Source organism: Oncorhynchus mykiss, chromosome 12 (genome assembly GCF_057628025.1).
Source record: "Oncorhynchus mykiss isolate SJ-2025 chromosome 12, ASM5762802v1, whole genome shotgun sequence".
NCBI classification, from domain to species: domain Eukaryota; kingdom Metazoa; phylum Chordata; class Actinopteri; order Salmoniformes; family Salmonidae; genus Oncorhynchus; species Oncorhynchus mykiss.
This window is the reverse complement of record NC_143033.1, coordinates 22,241,316-22,265,217: the sequence shown is the minus strand read 5'-3', so window position 1 is coordinate 22,265,217 and position 23,902 is coordinate 22,241,316. Positions and strand designations below refer to the sequence as shown.

General features: G+C 40.8%; 1 protein-coding gene across 1 annotated transcript; it reads left to right on the top strand.

The window, feature by feature from the left end:
• The first annotated feature begins 2,335 nt into the window (after positions 1–2,335).
• On the top strand, positions 2,336–23,562 carry LOC110536817 (polypeptide N-acetylgalactosaminyltransferase 9-like). The gene is made up of 10 exons (XM_036937185.2): positions 2,336–2,670; positions 14,775–14,964; positions 15,064–15,230; positions 15,780–15,954; positions 17,252–17,449; positions 17,874–17,991; positions 19,758–19,943; positions 20,063–20,296; positions 21,892–22,059; positions 22,171–23,562. The coding sequence occupies exons 1-10, from the start codon at positions 2,430–2,432 to the stop codon at positions 22,315–22,317; spliced, it is 1,824 nt and encodes a 607-aa protein (XP_036793080.2). The 5' UTR covers positions 2,336–2,429; the 3' UTR covers positions 22,318–23,562.
• Positions 23,563–23,902: the final 340 nt, after the last annotated feature.

The following is a 23,902-nucleotide window of genomic DNA, read 5'->3' as shown; positions in this document are numbered from 1 at the left end:
ACACACTTCCAGGGAATCGACAGTGTGAGCATTTCCACAATTGACCGTGTCCTCCATCGTAACAGGATGTGAATGAAACAAGTATACAGAGCACCTTTTGAGCGCAACTCACCAAGGGTGAAAGAACTGCGAGCTCAGTATGTGCAAGTAAGTGTACATTCAGAAACATTTACTGTAATCCAGATTGTCTACAGTATTAACACATACTATGTGAATGACATTACTCTTCAGTACATACAATGTATGTGAATTAGAAGCCTAATTGTACTCTACAGTATAACACTGTATCTGTACGACTTACAAAATCTTACATACAGTATATTGTATTTCTACACAGACAATATTTGACTTGGAATGCTTGGACAGACCCCATGAGCATCTTTGTTGATGAAGCAGGCTTCAATCTAACAAAAAGGAGAGGCCGAAACATGATTGGACAGCAGGCCATTGTTGAAGTCCCTGGTCAACGAGGTGGCAATGTCACAATCTGTGCTGCTATCAGCAACCATGGTGTTCTACATCACCATGTTATACTCGGGCCATATGACACCCAGCACCTTCTAAGATGTATTGCCAATCTAAGAGATATTTTATTTGAGCAGCAGGTTCAAGAGCAGCAGGGTCAAGAGCTAAATGAGAATCCCCTTCCCACCTATGTGATAGTGTGGGACCGAGCTGCTCAGGTAAGGGAATGGTTTAACATCAATGGGCAGTTTATGAACTTGTACCTCCCTCCATACTTGCCTTTCCTGAATCCGATTGAGGAGTTTTTCTCCTCTTGGAGATGGAAAGTGTATGATAGACAACCCTACACCAGAGTAAATCTGCTGCAAGCCATGGATTTAGCCTGTGGTGATACTGTATAGGTAAGGAATCATGTCAGGGCTGGATACGGCAAACAAGAGGCTTCTTCCCCCGTTGCCTCAGGAGGGACAATATTGCTTGTGATGTCGACAAAGTGCTCTGGCCTGACCCAGCCCAAAGACAAGAAGAAGCACATTGATCACATGTTTACTCCTTTGATTTTTGTCCCTTTTAGTATTGTATACTGTAGTACAGTAGGCTGTATACTGTACAATGGACAAATTGTATGGCCCTGAACATTGTGCTTTCCATTTATTAACAGTACTGACTGCTCAATAGATTTTGACTGGTTGCAGGTTCATATCAACAAAGAACAAGAATTACAGTATCACAGTGACAAAGGACAAGTTTGTGAGATGCAGGGTATAGTACTGTAAAAATAGGGGTACAAGGAGGAGGAAGAACAAAAAACAAAATTGCGAAGAGCAAAGCAGAGTAGTAATTTCTGATCAATTTTGAGCTACTATGATAGAACATGTTTTCGTTCATCAGAAGACAATGAAGGAAAAATATGAATATTTTTTTAGATGAAAATTTTACTTCTCCCTGAGAATTGTATGTTTTGAACAATGTGTTTTCTATTTGTCGGTGTATGGTTTACTGACTGCTTGAGAGTGTATATTATTTTGATCACTTTGTTTATGATTTGAGAGCATTGTTTGATTTTGAATACAGGTAAAACTGTTTTGAGGCGAATGTTTCATTTTCAGAGGCTTGAAGATGAGGATTTGTGTTTAATGTTTTCAGGAAATGGAGCAAGGCTTCAGAAATTGTGTTTTAGCAATTGAGAGAGAGAGAGAGAGAGAGAGAGAGAGAGAGAGAGAGAGAGAGAGAGAGCGAGAGAGAGAGAGAGAGAGAGAGAGAGAGAGAGAGAGAACTGTAACAAGGATGCTTTCCATCTCTCTGTACAGAAACAGAGTGTATCGGGGCGATATCAGACATACCTTGGTTACTGGTAGCCTATGTCAGTCCTTTTATCTTTGCGTAACAGTCTTCATCAAGCGAGCAAGGTAACATGCGATTAAGGATTACATTAACTTCTCATTAGTAACGCCTTGGTGTTTTGTTCATGATTTTATGTTATGATATCAAGTGGGGTGACTGAGGAGACCCAGATGGGGTCTTAGCCTAGACTACACTCGCTTCTTTTGTCCTCGATTGTACTGCTGGCATCTGGAAACAAGCCCCGCGTTTAGCGCACTGGAGCGAGATTTACTGCCATGCTGCTAAGGAGTAAGCAATCAGTCGCTGAGTAAGCAATCAGTTGGGGGGCAGGAGTTCGCCCGAACATATCTTCTCTCTTGAACTAATTTGGAGAGGATGCCCTGGGCAATAGAATGGACATGTGATTCTACGTTGGCTTATTGTTTTTGACAGCCTTCTTGCCCACTCTTATCGCTGCGCCGAGGATGGTGCTGAATGGACAGCTCCTTTGATGCGCGGGAGCACTGAGGTGGCTATGACGAGACTACGTGCCAATACACATACACAAATATTGGCCACTAAACTTGGAGTGCACGTGTTATTCTTTCATGGGTAGATGCTGACGGATTCCTCTCGGTTTCATGGCTGGGGCACGGCGGATAAAAACTTTGTTGACTTTAAACATCTGCGTTTTTGTGGGCATTATACTGTTCTCGATTTACTGCAGAATTCAGGATCGCTCAGAGGAATTCATGAAAAACAGCAGGACTACTGAGCAAAGATCTAACCGTAGAAATGGAAAAATCACTAACTTTGTAGACAAGCAGGCAATTCTTCAAAGGCTCGAACATCTTGAGGACGTGGTCTACCATCAATTAAACGGTAAATGATTGATTGATGTGATCATGAACATCAAGAGTCAGCTTGGTGTAACTTTATTTCACCCCATGTCAGGGCTTTATTCATGAATTGTATAGTGCTTCAAGTAAATCATGCATTTGACAGTGTTTCATGGATTTGCCTCATCTCAGGTGCCATACAACCCAATGGGTATCGTACTTTTCTTATCTTGGAATAACTGATCAACCTGGCCTGCATCTACCTCATCCATATTTACAGTACCATTCCCAGCATCACTTTCAGCCCACATGTCTACCCTGCTTTTCAATCATCCAAAAATAACCTAGACAAAGGGCGGTTTTCCTTCCAAAATACTAGAATTATACAAGTCTAATCCATATGGAGAGTTATAGTTTGTTTTATATAACAATTAATTGTGGATCATTAAAACTATTACAGTATATAGACTGTGTGACTGGCCATAATTATGTAGTTTTTATTAGATCAGGAGTGGCCAATACTTACTGGAAGATACTAATAAGGTGCTCATCAGCAGCTTGATTAGCTGAATCAGATGTGTGTTAGAGGACTGTCTGGAAACAAAAGCCTGCACATCCAGTAGCTCTCCATAGTTAATGTCCATGGTCCCTCTTTTTAGCACCGAAAATATTTAATAACATTCTCTTTGAGGAGTATAATTAAAATCCATTACAAAGCAGTTTAGAAGGATGGGTGGTGTGTCAGCCTTAATAGATGGGTTTCAATCTTGCTCCAAACAATTGTAAAGGACAATATCACCTCTTCTTTTACTGCACAAGGACTAAGGACTAAAATTAATGAATAACAAAGTCACCCAAGAAGAAATCTCTATACCCCACTGTCCTGAGGTTATATAATAATAAATAAATAATAATACATTTAATTTGTTTACTGCTTTTCATTAGTGTTATCTCAAAGCTCTACATAGGCAAAAATACAAACAATGAATAGTATTTTTTTTAAACAATATAAACATTACACATTTAGAATCAAAGCAGGAAATAGCAATTCTGAATCCTAAAAGGACTTTACAGATTAGGACTATAAAATAGAAAGTCAGTAGAAATATGTTGTTTTAAGCAGGGGTGCAACTTTCACTGGGGACGGGGGGACATGTCCCCCCCACATTCTGAAATTGCATTTTTGTCCCGCCCAGTTGTATCATTGGAATGTGATACAAAATGAAGCAACGGTGTACTTTAGGACCATGTGGACTCCTCAGAGCGCTCGAGGTAGGCTGTTTGGAATGTTTATCCGGCTGGATAAAAAACAATAATAATAATGTATGTCCCCCCACTTCTAAAACCAAAGATGTGCCCCTGATTTTAAGGCCCGTTTTAAAAGATCCAATTGATGAAGCAGCTCTCAGATGGTCAGGGAGAGCATTCCATAGGCAAGGAGCAAGGGAGCAGAAGGCTCTGTCCCCCATAATATGGAGATGTGTCTTGGGGACTTGAAGAAGTAGGGAGTTGCTAGAGCGAAGAGGGCGAGGTGGCTAATTTATAGAAATGAGGTCGCTGATAAAGGTGGGAGTCAATCCATTCAAGGCTTTAAACACTAGGAGGAGGATTTTAAAGTCAATCCTGTAGTTAACCGGTAGCCAGTGGAGTTCAGCAAGGATGGGGGTGATGTGGGCTGACTTCTTGGTCCTGGTCAGCACTCTGGCAGCACTATTCTGGAAAGTTGTAGCCTCTGAAATGATTTAGCTGGAAAACCTCGATCAGAGTGTTGCCATAGTCGATCCAGGAGATGATGAAGGTGTGGATGAGTTTCTCTGCATCTGGCTGGGAGTGCGATGGTTTAAACCATGCAATGTTTCTTAGATGGACAAATTATGTTTTGACTGCCAAGTTACGTATATACAGTTGAAGTCAGAAGTTTACATACACATTAGCCAAATACATTTAACCTCAGTTTTTCACAATTCCTGACATTTAATCCTCGTACAAATTATCTGTCTTAGGTCAGTTAGGATCACCACTTTATTTTAAGAATGTGAAATGTCAGAATAATAGTAGAGAGAATAATTTATTTCAGCTTTTATTTATTTCATCACATTCCCAGTGGGTCAGAAGTTTACATACACTCAATTAGTATTTGGTAGCATTGCCTTTAAATTGTTTAACTTGGGTCAAACGTTTCGGGTAGCCATCCACAAGCTTCCCACAATAAGTTGGGTGAATTTTGTTCCGTTCCTCCTGACAGGGCTGGTGTAACTGAGTCAGGTTTGTAGGCCTCCTTGCTCGCACACGCTTTTTCAGTTCTGCCCACAAATTGTCTATAGGATTGAGGTCAGGGCTTTGTGATGGCCACTCCAATACCTTGACTTTGTTGTCCTTAAGCCATTTTGCCACAACTTTGGAAGTATGCTTGGGGTCATTGTCCATTTCGAAGACCCATTTGCGACCAAGCTTTATCTTCCTGATTGATGTCTTGAGATATTGCTTCAATATATCCACATAATTTTCCTTTCCTCATGATGCCATCTATTTTGTGAAGTGCACCAGTCCCTCCTGCAGCAAAGCACCCCCTCAACATGATGCTGCCACCCCCGTGATTCACAGTTGGGATGGTGTTCTTCGGCTTGCAAGCATCCCCCTTTTTCCTCCAAACATAACGATGGTCATTATGGCCAAACAGTTCTATTTTTGCTTAATCAGACCAGAGGACATTTCTCCAAAAAGTACGATCTTTGTCCCCATGTGCAGTTGCAAACTGTAGTCTGGCTTTTTTATGGCGGTTTTGGAGCAGTGGCTTCTTCCTTGCTGAGTGGCCTTTCAGGTTATGTCGATATAGGACTCGTTTTACTGTGGATATAGATACTTTTGTACCGGTTTCCTCCAGCATCTTCACAAGGTCCTTTGCTGTTGTTCTGGGATTGATTTGCACTTTTTGCACGAAAGTACGTTCATCTCTAGGAGACAGAACGCGTCTCCTTCCTGAGCGGTATGGTCCCATGGTACTTGCATACTATTGTTTGTACAGATGAACGTGGTACTTTCAGGCATTTGGAAATTGCTCCCAAGGATGAACCAGGCTTGTGGAGGTCTACAAATTTGTTTCTGAGGTCTTGGCTGATTTCTTTAGATTTTCCCATGATGTCAAGCAAAGAGGCATTGAGTTTGAAGGTAGGCCTTGAAATAAATCAACAGGTACACCTCCAATTGACTCAAATGATATCAATTAGCCTATCAGAAGCTTCTAAAGCAATGACATAATTTTCTGGAATTTTCCAAGCTGTTTAAAGGCACAGTCAGCTTAGTGTATGTAAACTTCTGACCCACTGGAATTGTGATACAGTGAATTATAAGTGAAATAATTTGTCTGTAAATAATTGTTGGACAAATGACTTGTGTCATGCACAAAGTAGATGTCATAACCGACTTGCCAAAACTATAGTTTGTTAACAAGAAATTTGTGGAGCGGTTGAGAAAAAAAAAGTTTTAATGACTCCAACCTAAGTTTATGTAAACTTCCGACTTCAACTGTATTAGATATTAAGTTGATATATCAGTGATGAAATTCAAGCCAGATGGTGACATTTCTGCAGCAGGTTTGGTATTTGGTATTTGTGGTATTTTATTAGGATCCCCATTAGCTGTTGCAAAAGCAGCAGCTACTCAACCTGGTGTACACAAAATATGAAGCATAATACAGAACATTAATAGACAGCTCAACGACAGAACTACATACATTTTTTTAAAGGCACACATAGCCTACATATCAATGCATACACACAAACTATCTAGGTCAAATAGGGGAGAGGCGTTGTGCTGTGAGGTGTTGGTTTATCTGTGTTTTGAAACCAGGTTTGCTGTTTATTTCAGTAATATGAGGCGGAACGGAGTTCCATGCAATAATGGCTCTATATATAATTTATTGAATTTGTTATGGATTTGGAGACTGTGAAAAGACCCCAGGTAGCATGTCTGGTGGTGTAAGTGTGTGTGTCAGAGCTGTGTGTAAGTGGACTATGCAAACAATTTAGGATTTTCAACACATTCATGTTTCTTATAAAAATAAGAAGTGATGCAGTCAGTCTCTCAGTCTCTGGCATGCATAGTATTTATAACAGCCCTCTGATTACAATGTCAAAACTGTTAATTGATTAGGAGCTGAAAAATTGTATGGTTGAGAGGGATGAGGCAAAAGGAATGGCAAATAAGTCTGGCTGCCCAACCGATTGGCAAACTTGTTGCAAATTGAGAAATCATGTGACTAAACTAAATAAAAAGAAGAAGAAACTACACTATGAAATCAAGATAAATGAAATAAAGTATGATAGTAAAACGCTTTGGAGTACCTTAAATTAAATTCTGGATCAAAGGGCAAACTCAGCTTCATCATTCATTGAAACAGATTGCTCATTCATTACAAAAACAACTGATTTTTCCAACTACTTTAATGATTTTTTTAATTGGCAAGATTAGCAAACTTAGGCATAACATGCTAGCAGCAAATGCTGACACTACACATCCAAGTATATCTGACCAAATGATGAAAGACAAGCATTGTAATTTTAAATTCCGTAAAGATACTGGCTCAAATAGCCGACCAATCAGCCTGTTACCAACCCTTAGTAAACTTTTGGAAAAAATTTGACCAGATATAATGCAGTAAACAAATTGACAACAAACTTTCAGCATGCTTATAGAGAAAGACATTCAACAAGCACAGCACTTACACAAATGACTGATGATGGGTTGAGAGAAATTGATGATAAAAAGATTGTGGGGGTTGTTTTGTTCGACTTCAGTCTAACATGTGTTAAACTAACATGTGTTTCTCAAACTAGACACAAATGTACTTGTCCTCTTGCTCAGTTGTGCACCGGGGCCTCCCACTCCTCTTTCTATTCTGGTTAGAGCCAGTTTGCTGTGTTCTGTGAAGAGAGTAGTACACAGCGTTGTACGAAATCTTCAATTTCTTGACAATTTCTCACATGGAATAGCCTTCATTTCTCAGAACAAGAGTAGACTGATGAGTTTCAGAAGAAAGTTATTTGTTTCTGGCCATTTTGAGCCTGTAACGGAACCCACAAATGCTGATGCTCCAGATACTAAACTAGTCTAAAGAAGGACAGTTTTATTGCTTCTTTAATCAGGACAACAGTTTTCAGCTGTGCTAACACAATTGCAAAAGAGTTTTCTTGTAACGCTCGTTGTTGGGAGATAGAGAGGAGGACCAAGGTGCAGCATGGTAAGTATTCATATTCTCTTTTAATGAAAACGAATACTTGAACAAAAACAACAAAACACGAGAACGAAATGAAAACAGTCCTGAGCAGTGAAATACAAACACAGAACAGAAAATATCACCCACGAAACACAATAGAAAACAGGCTACCTAAATATGGTTCTCAATCAGGGACAACGATTGACAGCTGCCTCTGATTGAGAACCATACCAGGCCAAACACAGAAATAGCAAATCATAGAAAAACAAACATAACCCACCCAACTCACGCCCTGACCATTCAGCCTTTGAAAATGATAAACTTGGATTAGCTAACACGACATGCCATTGGACCACAGGTGTGATGGTTGCTGATAATGGGCCTCTGCACGCCTATGTAGATATTCCATTAAAAATCTGCCGTTTCCAGCTACAATAGTCATTTACAACATTAACAATGTCTACTCTGCTTTTTTGACACCACACTCCAAAAAGCAAGTTCTGTTTATTCCAACAGTTTGCTAAGAGCTGGCAGAAAAATTATAGGTCTGCTGTTTGAACCAGTGAAGGCCGCTTTACCAGTCTTGGGTAGCGGAATTACTTTGGCTTCCCTCCAGGCCTGAGGACAAAGACTTTCCTCTATGTTCAGATTTTAAATGTGGCTATAAGGGTAACAGGAGAACATTTTAAGGACGGGTTCCTCGAATGCAGTCCTTGAGAAGATCACAAAGTTGAAATATGAATACAATACCATCCTTCCGAAATGGGTGGGCTCTTTACTTGCTAGAACGCAACAAAGTTATTTTGAACTGGGTGACAAACCACATAAATTATTAGCAAGACAGCTAAGGCATGTACAGGCATCTAGAGCTATTCACAAAATAAAAGACAAGAAGGGTAAAATAGTAACAGATCCGCAGGATATTAATAAATGCTTTGCGCAGTTTTACTCAGAGCTATACCAATCAAAATGCGATGCTACTGATCCACAAACTATGGAACGCTTTCTCGCTGAATGTGAACTTCCTAAACGAGACAGGGGGGCAGCTGCTGCACTCGATGCAGGGATAACTTTGGAGGAAATTAACACAGCGATAGCACAATTTACAAACAGCAAGGCCGCTGGGCCCATGGATATGTAATAGAATTCTACAAGTAGTACTGCGCCAGTCTAGCTCCACTTATTTTGCGAATGTTTAAACAATCCAAAGAAAATGCCAAACTCCCGCAAACACTGTATGAGGCTACAATAGCACTGATCTTGAAAAAAGATAAGATGACATCTCCATGGAATCCCTATCGCCCCGTGTCGTTACTCCCCATAGAAAACAAGGTGTTGACAAAGATATTGGCAAACCGATTAAAAATGTATATTTCTGACATCATACACCCTGACCAGACAGGTTTTATCCCGGGCCGACATATATACTACAATTTGAGACGCCTTTTCAATGTAATGTATCGTGATCATAAGGTTGAGGCAGTGGTAATAGCTCTTGATGCAGAGAAGGCGTTTGATCAGATTGATTGGAAGTATATGATGATGGTTCTAGAGCATTTCGGGTTTGGAAAGGAATTTTATTAATTGGATAAGAATTATTTATGCACATCCAATGGCGTCCGTGGTAACCACCCAGGAAATGTCGCAGTCATTCCGCCTGTTCAAGGGCTGCCGACAGGGGGTGTCCTATTTCGCCTGCTCTCTTCGCTATAGCCATGGAACCCCTTGCTACGACGCATTCGTGCATGTGCCGATATAGCTCCGGTTAAAATAAAAGGCACGCAGCACAAAATGTCCCTATAGGCAGACAATATTATTTTGTTTTTATCCAAGCCTAAAACTTCTATTCCCCTATTACTTAACTTGATAAATACATTTGGCTCCCTCTCTGGCTACAAGATAAACAGGCAAAAAAGTGAATTGATGCCGATATCCCGGCCTGTGGATATGCAATTTTTGCAATCTACCCCATTTACAACATTGATGGACAAGTTCACAAGCCTTGGCATTGTAGTGACAGGAGACCTTGATCAGCTATTGAAAACGAATTGGGAAATGAAAATGTATCAGCTTAAACAAAATACAGATTTTTGGAAAACTCTGCCTATCTCCTTGGTTGGTCGTATAAACGCTATTAAAATGGTTGTCCTACCCAGGTTTCTTTACCTCTTCCAATGTCTACCCAAATTCATACCACAAATTTTAAGACACTGGATTCAATAGTAACTCCATTTTTATGGGATAACAAGGCAGCCAGAAATTCAAAGAAGCATTTATGCAAGTACAAAATAGAGGGGGGCTTTGGCCTTCCTCACTTCAAACTGTATTATTGGGCTGCTAATCTGAATATTGTGTCTTTCTGGAGGGAAAGTTTACCTGGAATGCGACAGAATGATATGCCTTTATGGCTTTTGATTGAGCAGGCCTCCTGTCAACATTCCTCACTTCTGGCACTAGTCCATCATATGTGAAAAAAAGCCACTTATGACTCTAATCCAGTCATTTGTCATACTCTTAGGATCTGGAAACAGATTAAATATTTTCTTAACATACCCACTGTATACATTGACAGCCCGATTTGCCTGAATCACGCTTTCTACCCTGCATTGGATGAGGGAGAAGGGTTGGAGGGAGAAGGGGCTCACAACAATTGGTAACTTATGCATCGATGGTCAGTTAGCTTCATTTCAACAACTTACAGGGTAAGTTTAACATACCAACAACACATTTTTTCAGATACCTCCAAATCAGGAATGTCTTCAGGACACATATCCCACAGTATGGCATGAAGCCAAATAGTCCTACATTAGATAGCTTGATCCTTGTCAAACCCCATTCAAAAGGGTCTGTCTCTAGACTGTATGATGTGCTACAAGCCCACATAGAGGTATCCACAGACACTATTAAAAGGGCTTGGGAACAAGAACTTGGTTTAGAAATCCCAGATGAGGACTGGGTAGAAGCTCTCAGGAATATTAACCACAGTTCAGTGAATACCAGACACAACCTTGTACAGTTTAAGGTGATACACAAGTTACATTACTCAAAAGTAAAAGTGCATAAAATATTCCTGGACACCTCACCACTGTGGGAGAGGTGCAAGCAGAATGACGGGACGTTGACCCACTTATTTTGGACATGTCCTAAGTTACATGCTTACTGGGCTCTCATTTTTGATTACTTATCTTCAATAGAGTTATAGACCCAGACCCATTGATTGCTCTGGTTGGTACAGTTGATGGGAATAACCAGGAGGGAAAGGCTGTCTCTTTTTGTACTCTACAAACCAAAAGGCTCATATTGCAATGTTGGAAATTGGAGAATGTACCTACCTTTGAAATGTGGTTACAGGATTTAGGGAATGTAATACATATGGAAAATATTTGATACAATACCTCCAATAGAAGTCCAATGTTTTACAAAATATGGCAGCTGATACTGGATACATTTTTTATCTGTTACTTTACCAGGTAAGTTGACTGAGAACACATTCTCATTTACAACAACAACCTGGGGAATAGTTACAGGGGAGAGGAAGGGGATGAACAAGCCAATTGTAAACTGGGGATTATTTGGTGATCATGATGGTATCAGGGCCAGATTGGAAATTTAGCCAGGACACCAGGGTTAACACCTCTACTCTTATAATAAGTGCCATGGGATCTTCAATGACCTCAGGACACCCGTTTAACATCCCATCCAAAAGACAGCATCCTACACAGGGCAATGTCCCCAATCACTGCCCTGGGGAATTGGGATGTTCTTTTAGACCAGAGGAAAGGGTGCCTCCTACTGGCCCTCAAACACCACTTTCAGCAGCATCTGGTCTCCCATCCAGGGACTGACCAGGACCAACCCTGCTTAACTTCAGAAGCAAGCCAGCAGTGGTATGCAGGGTGGTATGGTGTCATTGGGTTGATGATATGCTGTACTCCACACAATATTTATTTTTGGCTTAACTACACTGCTTGTAATGACTATATGCTGTCTTCTTATACCTGTACCACCTCATAGGATTTTGTTTTATTTGACATATGTGTGAGTTAAGTTTTGTTTTGTCCTCTAAATTAGCCATCCCATTCAACAGTACAATGAATGTAAATGTCTGTATTGCTGTCTTTTTAAAATTATTTTATTTTATTGGAAAATAATAAACATATTATTTTTTAAAAATGTGGCTATAGAGTCAGCTACCATCCTCAGTAGCTTTCCATCTAAGTTGTCAATGCCAGGAGGTTTGACATTATTGATCGATAACAATTTTTCCAACTATCCTACACTAACTTTGCAAATTCCAACTTGCAATGATTTTCTTTCATTTCTTGTTTTTTTATGCATGAATACAATGGCTTACAGTTCGCTATTGGCATTTCCTGCCTAAGTTTGCCCACTTTGCCAATTAAGAAATCCTTAAAATAATTGGCAACATCAAATGGTTTTGTGATGAATAAGCCATCTGATTCAATGAAAGATGGAGTTGAATTTGTCTTTCCGACAATAATTTCATTTAAAGTACTCCAATATTTGTATATCATTGATTGTGGCTTCATAATACAGTTTCTTCTTCTTTTTGTTGAGTTTAGTCACACAATTTCTCAATTTGTAGTAAGTCAGCCAGTCAGATGTGTAGCCAGACTTAGTAGCCACTCCTTTTGCCCCATCTCTTTCAACCATACAGTTTAACATCCCTCATCAATCCATGGAGCCTTAACAGTTTTAACAATCAGTTTTTTAACAGGTGCGTGTTTATCAATAATTGAAAGAAGCAATTTCATAAATTCAAGTGCAGCGTCTGGATGCTCCTCATTAATTACATCAGACCAACACATATTTTTAACATCATCCACATACTGTAAGAGTCACAGCTAAATCTTTTGTATGATCTCTTATACACTATTTTAGCACCAGCTGTTGGAACTTTGGCTTTCCTGGATATAGCCACTATATTGTGATCACTGCATCCAATGGGTATGGATACAGCTTAGAACACTGTTCTACAGTATTAGTAAAAATGTGATCGATACATGTGGATGATCTTGTTCCTGTAGTGTTTGTAAACACCCTGGTAGGTTGATTAATAACCTGAACCAGATTACAGGATCTGGTGACAGTAAGAAGCTTCCTCTTGAATGGACAGCTTGATGAAAACCAGTCAATATTCAGGTCCCCAAGAAAGTAGACCTCTCTGTTTACATCACATACACTATCAAGCATTTCACACATATTATTTAGATACTGACTGTTCACACTTGGTGGCCTATAGCAACACCCCAAAATAAAATCCTTTAGAGGGGCCAAGTGAACCTGCAACCACAACACTTCAATAGCACTTGACATAAGATCTTCTCTAAGCATTACAGTGATATGTCTCTATATACAGCAACATCTCCCCCATAAGCATTTCTGTCTCTTCTGTAGATGTTATATCATTGTATTGCTACTGCTGTATCATCAAATTAATTATCTAAGTGAGTCTCAGAAATGGCTAATATATGAATGTTATCTGATGTTAGCATATAATACTGAAAAGAGCAAACAAAGTAAGAGAAAAAAATATGTACATTCAGCTGTCCATTAATCAATTAATTTATATTTTTGTCACCTTCACCTGGGATTCTTGTCACTTTCACCTGTGACAGAGAGACACCACTGACCTCAACAGTACTCCAGCCGGCTTTGGTCTTTGTCATGGTAGCTAGCAAGGTAGATTATGCTGTTACTCCTCGCAGTTCCAGACAGGGCAGGTCACAGGGAAGATTGAAAACAACAAACAGCAGGGATCTAGGCAGCCACAAAACCCGGGCTTTCCACGATCACAGCCACAATGGCTAATCGCGTCGCGGGCTGTGTTCAAGCCCTCAAGAAAACCCAGCTAGCTTAATATGCAACTAGCTAGCTGCAACACATAGCTGCAATGCCAAATAGCTCATCAGACCTGTCCTTGATGGGAAGGATCACTGAACAGAGATTAGCAGTCCCAGCAACTGATGCTAACTGCATCGTGGGATCCAAAGGGTTTGACTATTAAGGATGTAGGATCATAATTTGATCACTCTTTTGCAGCTGAGAATTTTCCTGAACTGCAGGATATGCAGATGAGCTTCGGGATTTACATAAATTCTCTGAAAACCCGCACTAACACACGGTTATATTAACAGTATTGCACTGTTCATGTAGCCTACTTTTGGCCAGCTAATGGCCTAACCACCGGTCAAGTAACATTCTGGACTAAGTGTTTAAATCCTGTTGCTGCAGGATTATTTTACTGTGACAATATAGGTCAAATTAAGATCCTACATTTGTATACCACATTTACAGATTCATCTTCAGTATCCAATGTGGTGTCTGATCCATTTGCTTTCTAAAATCCACCTCAAGGGACAAGCTAATTGAATCAATTAATTAATTCAATAATTAAGATTTGACTATGTCACTTTGACACTTATTATCAGCGTTTAAATGCATAATCAGTTCAGAAATTGGATTAGCAAGATGCCAGGTCCTGCTGTACTACTGACAGTATAAGACATTCTACTCACATTACAAGTCAATCATCCTGTCCCCTTGTTGTGTATTCCTCTCCACTAGTAGAGTCTAGATAAAGAATAATAATAACAACCTTGAGCTTCCTTCTACCTGGCCCTCCTGTTTGTCAGTCAGACTGGGAGTTTCTGAAGATGATTTTAAGTATTATTTCATCCAACGGCATCCTATCTTTAACAGGGAAGGTGCTGGAGTCAGTCAGTAGACATGTCAATTATTTCCCCTGTCTACACTTCTATTGCCAACTCTCCAATTCATCTAGATGCTCACATTTGGTTTAGTTTCTCAACGGAAAAGAGACGGCTCAAATGATTGACGAATTGAGATGAAAGGTGTAACAGCTTGCTGGCAGCAAAATGAGTCTAACATTTTCCTCTGAATTTCCACAGGGCTGGGAAAGCCGGTTGGATTGCTGGAGGGACAAATGGGTCTGAGACAGGGGCAGGCCAGGAACCCTGCAACCCTGAGAAACCCTGTCCGTGACCCAGATGGGGGAAAATACAAAGATTATGGTTACAATGCACAGCTGAGCAATCAAATCCCTCTGGATAGATCCATTCCCGACTACAGGCCGAAAAAGTAGGTCCTAAACCCTGCCCTCACAGCTTGAAAACAAAGAAGATAACATTTGAGTTTAGGGAACTGATGTGACAGCTTCTCACTAAATTGTGTTGACAGGTGCAAGCTGATGACTTACCCAGATGACCTCCCTCAGATGACGGTGGTATTCATCTTTGTAAACGAGGCCTTGTCTGTGATCCTACGGTCAGTCAACAGCCTGGTCAATCACACACCTGCATACGTCCTCAAGGAGATCATCCTGGTGGACGACAACAGTGACAGTGGTAACTCAAGGGCTTTTCCAGTGCGCGTGTGTGTATATGTGTGTGGACATGTTTAACTATACTTGTGGGGACCACAAGAATTGTAAACTAATAAAAAATTGGACCATCTGGGGAGATTTTGGTAGTCCCCACAAAGTCAAATGCTTTTTCTAAGGGGTTTAGGGTTGAGGTTAGAATTAGTGTTAGTGTTAGAATTAGGTTTAGGGTTAGGAGCTAGGGTTAGTTTTAGGGTTAGGCGCTAGGTTTAGATTTAGGGTTTGGGTTAAGGTTAGGTTTTGGTGTTAAGGTTAGGGTTATGGTAATGTTTAGGGTTAGGGGTTAGTGGGTTGTGGGTTGTCCCCACAAGGTTAGTTATACAAGACTGTGTGTGTGTGTGTGTGTGTGTGTGTGTGTGTGTGTGTGTGTGTGTGTGTGTGTGTGTGTGTGTGTGTGTGTGTGTGTGTGTGTGTGTGTGTGTGTGTAAGCGTGAGGGTGAGTGAGAGAGACCTACCTGAAATTATTGTTTTCTAGTTTTTGCTCCAACACTTGATTCTTTGTTTGTTTTTTCAGTGGACCTAAAGCTGAACCTGGATCAGTATGTGAATAAGAATTATCCAGGCCTAGTGAAGATTGTCAGAAATAGCAGACGAGAGGGACTTATACGGGCCAGAATCCTTGGATGGAAAGCAGCCACTGCACCAGTTGTTGGCTTCTTTGACGCACATGTTGAGTTCAACACAGCATGGTGAGAAAGAGATTCTCATTTTCCCACAGATTGAAAAGGAGTTTAAAATAATCTCATGCATGATCAATCAATCAGATGCAGATTCTTCCCAACATTGCGGTGCAACACTCATTTGTCCTCCAATATGTAGCAACATACTGTACTACTATAAGCCTGGAATTCATTACACTGAGACCTGCTGATAGAGTTTGTGCGTCTGAGTCTTAAGACAGTCTGACAGAACAAGACAAGGAGGTACAGTAGTCACTGCAATCCATCTTCACCACGCCACTTTGGAAAGAGCAATTCATTCAGGAAAGGTTACACTAACTCTCAGAGGTTATCCCTATTTGTTCTAAAATGATATTGCAGCTGTGAAATGTAGACTCCTTATTTGCACTCTTTGCTAATGTTATGACCGCATTGGAAAATTCTCTCTGAATGCATCAGTTAATTAGTTTGACACTTAAAAAACAGAACCATGTGTCCCATGTGAGGCCATCAGCCTGAGCGTTTCACTACAGCCGTAATACAGAGAACTGCTAGCTACATACATTAATATTGATTTGGTTTTGATCTCTGAAACAGGCGTGAAATGGGAAAGGAGGTGTCAAGTGTAAGGAAAGATGAGAAGTGCACCTCCCTCTGCTAGCAGTGAGACGTCAGGATGTTTTGATGATGATGAAATATTTGAACGGACTGCGGTGGTCCCGTTTTCCATCTGGGAACAGATGAGATGACAGAAACATGATTTACTGTCATGAAACCCCCACTTTTAAAATGTTGCAGATTTAAAGCTAATTTCCTGCAATTCTACATATTTTGCGTGTTGCGTATCTTGTGTGTTGACATGATACCTGGCTGACTCAGCAAAATCAATGAGGTCCCCTGGCAAGGCTCCTGGGCAATTAATCTGGCCAATGTGGCTATGATACATAGCCTACAAGATGAAGATAAGTTAGGCCTACCTATCTAACATGAGCTAGTTGATTAAATGGACATTTCTGACAGGCTATAAATAGCTCTCTAAGGTCTGTCAGAGAATGACATAACAAGAGGAAAACTGCCCATGCCTACCACATTGTGAAATTGCACCCTGTTCATGATACTATTAAAACGCTCAACAGCAGTAAGTTGAAAGCCCGACTGAGTTCCTAAAAACATCTGTATTGACCCTGTTCTGGGTCTGGATCCGGGCTACTTGTTGAGTATGGTTGATATTGTACAGTTACCAGTAAACATCTCACACTCCTGATATTACAACATTTATAGAGGTATAACATGTAACTAAAATGTGTCTCCTTTCCTCCTTTGATAGGTCAGAGCCAATCCTAACAAGAATCAGGGAGGATAGAACACGTATTATTCTGCCGTCGATCGACAACATCAAGCACAACACGTTTGAGGTGCAGCAGTATGCTAACGCAGCCCATGGCTACAACTGGGGCCTGTGGTGTATGTACATCATACCCCCTCAGGCCTGGCTGGACAGAGGAGATCAGACGGCCCCCATCAGGTGTGGGGAAAAATATATATCTTAGATATTATTGGGGGCTATAAGGGCACAAGGCGAGACCCAGATGCAGACACGGGAGGCAGATGGTTTGAGTCTTTGATATTTATTATGATCCAAAAGGGTAGGCAAGAGCATGGTCGTGGACAGGCAAAAGGTCAAAACCAGTTCAGAGCCGGGACGCAGGGATAAATACACCGGGGAAAATAAGCAACACCTGGAGGGGGTGGAGACAATCACAAGGACAGGTGAAACAGATCAGGGCGTGACAGGGGGCAGGTGCTTTGGCGGCACTCTGGTGCAATACTCTGATGTATGTTGTTTTACTGTAAATGATGGCTTGAAAAACATGTTCTTAAAATTTGCAATATTTTACAACACGCTTTTGTACTGGGCAGTTATACAAGATGTGATTTCTCCTGTTCAGGACCCCTGCCATGATTGGCTGTTCCTTTGTGGTGAACAGAGAATACTTTAGAGAGATTGGCCTTCTAGACCCAGGCATGGAGGTGTATGGAGGAGAGAACATTGAGTTGGGCATGAGGGTAAGTTTCTAAGTGGTACATGCTTAAACTAAGAAGTGAGGAAAATGTTGTGTAAAGTAATCCGTTAGTTTAAGCTTGGTAAAATGCAATCCCTGTGATCCATGATGTGTTAGCCTAGTACACATATATTATAGAGCGAGAAAATCATTAGGTCTTTGTGACTGGAGAGTTTAAGTGTTTGTGTGCTGGAAGTCATGAATGAAGTTCAATTAAGCTCCGTCACAGTAAAAAGGATGTGGGTGTGATTTAATTTGAACGTAAACTCCAGCAAATTATTCTATTGATTTTGGCCTCATTTTCATTTGAGTGATCCAAATAGATTTCAAAATCTTTTTAAACGGGATCAGCTGCCATTATCTGAAGTATGATTCAAAAGAAGTTCAGTTTTACTAGTGAGCACAATGGAAAAATCCATCCTATCATTGACCCGAGGAGGTCCAAAAATAACTTAATTCTGATCGTTTCCGGTGATTTGACATCAATGTCTTGTTATTGAAACATATGGGGCTGTTCTGACTAATTTCTCTCCCTTCATGTTGCAATCATGTTTTCTGTGTGGCTCTGCTGAGATCATTAAGTAGTCATTAGGCTCTAAGCATACAGGGAGACCAGTTGGCATGAATATGGATGAAAGTTATCCTGCACCGTGGCACCTGGGATTCTGCTGAATAACAAAAACATGCCCTTGTAGTACACCAAAAACATTTGTCAAGTGATTTGTGAATTCTTTATTTCACAAAAGGCCTGTACCCATTTGGATTCCTTTACTCTGCAATAATATTACTGAGATAGTTTAATGTTTTTGGGAGAGGACTATTTTGGTTTTTGTAGACAGTCAAAAAGTATGCAGTGACATTGGTGTGGAAGTTGTGTCCCAGTGTGAGAATTTAATGTGATCCAGAACTCTGCAGTCACCTACCAGCGTCCCACTGGCACACAGGCTGGTGCGTTGGCATATTTTACACTTCATTGCCCCAGACATGATCGTTATGACGTGAGAGGCATTGTGTGGGAAACGAGAGGACACACAGGAGACAGCAGGAGAGAGATGGATGTGGAGAGAGGGAGGGGTACGGAGAGGAGGAGAAGAGCCCATGTTTGCACCTATTACTGTCAGCGGGGAATAAAATTCAAAAAATGTGGTCCAGGTAGAAGAGACAGTGGGAGTGGAAGAGGGAGACAGCACAACAATAAATAAGAGAGAGTTGATTGTATCAAAATAGATTTAAGCCATATAATACTATTTTGAGGTACCTCTCAGAGTATGGAGAGGTACTCTAAAAAACAACTCTCAGTGATGTGCTCACAGTGCTGGAGTATGGAGAGGTACTCCAAAAAACAACTCTCTGTGATGTGCTCACAGCGTTGGAGTATGGAGAGGTACTCTAAAAAACAACTCTCTGTGATGTGCTCACAGCTCTGGAGTATGGAGAGGTACTCTAAAAAACAACTCTCTGTGATGTGCTCACAGCGCTGGAGTATGGAGAGGTACTCTAAAAAACAACTCTCTGTGATGTGCTCACAGCGCTGGAGTATGGAGAGGTACTCTAAAAAACAACTCTCTGGCAACACCACCAGCACAGTATAATACACACAATAAAGTGACCCTTTGTCTGAAAAATGTCCAAGCAATTGTGGGCAGTTGCCTCTGCAACTCTCTCAACAATATTCATTTTTAGAATACAAAACTATATTGCTATTGTGCTCAGGGCAGGCTTTGGTCTTTCCTTCTTTTTCTTTCTTGAACTGTCTATGTTATTGCTTAGGTATGGCAGTGCGGAGGGAGTATGGAGGTTTTACCGTGTGCTCGGGTGGCACACATTGAACGCACCAAGAAACCCTACAACAACGACATTGATTACTATGCCAAGCGCAATGCCTTGAGGGCAGCCGAGGTATGGATGGATGACTACAAATCCCATGTATACATGGCCTGGAATATCCCCATCAATGTAAGTCTAGTGTAGTTCCCTAAACGGGAACAATATTTTACAGCTCAATTGCGTCTACTAACTTCTGATCTTAATTGGTCATTGTTTTTGGTGCTGTGAATTGTTTTCTAACAAATCAGAACCCTGGGGTTGATTTTGGAGATGTTTCTGAGAGAATCGCCTTGAGGAAGAAATTGCAATGTCGCAGTTTCCAGTGGTACTTGCAGAATGTGTATCCAGAGATGCGAGTGTACAACGACACCATCACCTACGGTGAGGTACGGAACAGCAAGGCCAGTGGCTATTGCTTAGACCAAGGACCAGATGATGACAGCAGTCCAATTCTCTACCCGTGCCATGGCATGACATCTCAGGTCAGGGGATCTTATGCTGTTTAACTATAAATTCCTTTTTAAATTTTTTTTTTACTGTGACACAGGTAGGGTATATTCCAGGATTCTTCCTGTTTAGATATAGCTGGGGGAAAATATGATCTTCTGGCTTTCTCTTACACAAGCGAAGCGCTTACATTAGAAAACATAAATCACTTCCACATACACCCTGCCCCCTCACACAAAACCACAATACATCATCCATCCCTGCACTTTCGCTTTCAAGCCCTTCCATTGTTCATCTCACAGTGGTTGTTTGTGATGTTATCTCGCTTGCTTTAGCATGGTATTTCTGTGAATTCCAAATTAATATGCTTGACACAAGCCAATTATACACTGTAAGGTTAGGCTTTCCCTCTACTCAGAATAGTGCAGCAGCACCTGTGATGGGCTCTAACATCCTCTCTGGCATCTAGTTTCCTGAGTGTTGTTCACTATGAATAATTAAACCCTGGCTTCTGTAATCACCTGTGCCCTTCACTGTGAATGGATTGAAGCTAACGTGTAGCTTATGAAATTAAATATTAGGAGTTGTGTGAAATTAACTCGGCAGATAGGATCACTGGGTGTCATTTATCAAACATGCACTCAAAACAAAGGTATGTGTGGTCCATTAAACTCATAAACAATTGAGCTTTCCCCTGCATGGAACATACAGTCAACGCCATATATACAGTGCATTCGGAAAGTATTCAGACCCCTTGACTTTTTCCACCTTTTGTTACATTACAGCCTTATTCTAAAATGAATTAAATACCCCCCCCCCCATTAATCTACACACAATACCCCATAATGACAAAGTGAAAATCGTTTTTTTTTTTTATGTTTGCAATAAACGGAAATACCTTATTTACATAAGTATTCAGACCCTGTCTGGTGGACGAGGGAGGAGGGTGGACACCAAGTCTATGTGAGGGAGTGTCACGCTCATCACAGAGGCTTTGGGACATTACTCAGGTAAAACTTGAAAATGTCATGGCTTGTGGGGAAACAATGATTCCTGCTATGAGGATCTGCTATGAGACTCGAAATTGAGCTCAGGTGCATCCTGTTTCCATTGATCATCCTTCATGTTTCTAAAACTTGATTGTGGTCCACCTGTGGTAAATTCAATTAATTAGACATGATTTGAAAAGGCACACACCTGTCTATATAAGGTTCCACAGTTGACAGTGCATGTCAAAGCAAAAACCAAGCCATGAGGTTGAAGGAATTGTCCGTAGAGCTCCGAGACAGGATTGTGTCGAGGCTCAGATTCAAATCCAATCCAAAATGCTGGAGTATAATTTTGCTTTACTGTCCAAATACATATGGTGTTGATACCTGCACACATTCCTGTGATACCAAGGATACATTATCATTAGCTATTATTTCAGCCAATTACGCAGCAAATATTTCAAGAGGCACTATTACTTACCTTTGTACTCAATGCGTCAAGAATGATCTTTCTCATGAGACAGTTCAAGTATTATGTACACAATTGTGTCCAACGACTATATGGGTGCTTGCATAGGAAGAATTTGTGTACAACCTTTCATATTGACGTTTACCGGGCATTGACGTGATTTTTTTTTTAGCTGGCCCGTTACACCTCAGTGGGGCTTCTGCAGCTAGGTCCCCTGGGCTCCACAACGTTCCTGCCCAACACCAAGTGTCTGGTGGATGAGGGACGAGGGAGGACGCCAAGTCTAAATAAATGTGAGGGAATGTCACGCTCATCACAGAGGCTTTGGGACTTTACTCAGGTAAAAAATGTCATGGCTTGTGGGGGGGAAACAAGGAATCCTGCCTGCCAAATATATATTGCTTGTTAATACTGCAATAATAATCACCGCTTGTTCCTCTTCCCTCTGTAGAATGGCCCAATAATCAGCAGAGACACTGGTCGTTGTTTGGAAGCAGAGATGTCCAGAGAGGCCAGCTTCGGCCTGCGCCTGGTGGTCCAGAGATGCTCTGGTCAGAAGTGGACTATTAGGAACTGGATCAAACCTCCACGACACTGAGGGTGGTCTCACACTCAAAAGGAGGTACACCATGTACAGGCCAGCTGATGTCTACAAAGGGACATGGGATCCTTAACTTGTAGCACTTGTACAATCCTCTTCACAAAGATTGTGTTCCTTTGGATTGAGGCTATAGACTCTGTTGTCTGTCCCTTTAAAGGTCAAGGAATTTCAAAAGCATCTTAACACCAACCTTCAACATCTCAAGCACCTCAAGACCAAGTCATCACAAAGTATGGAGGATACATATCCCTACGAAGAACCATAGAATGTACCATATCCACTACAGAGATTGTCTAAGACAATGAGATTTGTGGTCTGTGATACTGAAGGATTTAGTATAAACGAAGTGGCATCTCTTCACAAACCTGCACAGCAAAATCAATGGTGTACATTTAACTATGAAATGTAAAATTTACACTATTTTCAGTGAACATATGAGTGTCACTGAACTGGTGGTCAATTAACACTTTTGAAAGTGTTAAAGATGTAACACTGTTGCAGTGCTCCCCATTCAACTCTTAAAGTGTTCAAATGAACTTGATTGTGGTGTTTGCATAGCTCTATTGTAGAAAAATAGCAACACCTACAGTGTAAAACATAATACTTGGTTTAGAGCAGGGCTTTCCAGCCCTGTTCCTGGACACCTACCGTCCTCTCGATTTTGAAGATGAATCAGGTTAGTTACAACTGGGGTTGGAGCGAAAACCTACAGGAGGGTAGCTCTCCAGGAAAAGGGTTAGAGAGCCCTGATTTGGAGTAAACTGGACTCCCTTTGCTGATGCTGTTACACTTTCTCAGTGTAAGAAATTAACAACTGTTACAGTATATCATTTTTGGATTTTAACACTGTTTGGTGTAAAGCCTAATTTGCATATTTATTTGAGTGAATTGTAGAGTTACTACCCATGACTGTATTTGTTAGTGATTTGTTAGGTTATTGAATTCTTTCATTTTAAAGGCATGTGGCTTTCACCAAGTGAGTACCTAGGCAAATGCAATCATTACAATTTTACTCTATGACAATACAATACATACAGTGAGCTCCAAAAGTATTGGGACAGTGGCAAACAGGTTGTTGTTTTGGCTCTGTACTCCAGCACTTTGGATTTGAAATGATACAATGGCTATGAGGTTAAAGTGCATACTGTCAGCTTTAATTTTATGCTATTTGGATGCATTTGCTGTTTGTTTTGGTTGTGTTTCAGATGATTTTGTGCCCAATAGAAATTAATGGTAAATGGTGTATTGTGTCATTTTGAATTATTTTATTGTAAATAAGAGTGGTGTTGTAGTACTCAAGACAGTCCGTTTTCGAGACCACATATTGAGTGTCTCAGTCTTGTCTCGATATCGGATACATTTGTACTAGGTCTTGACTCGGTCTTGGACAGTGAGGACTCCTAATTTCTTCCCGAGGCCAGCTGAGACCAGCGGATTAAAAAGCTTCCATTCAGCCAGCGCATAAAACCGCTTTGCCAGGCCAAATATATACACTTCTTTCTTGAAACACGAATACAGTGCCTTGCAAAAGTATTAGTCCATGGGCGTTTTTCCTATTTTGTTGCATTACAACCTGTAATTT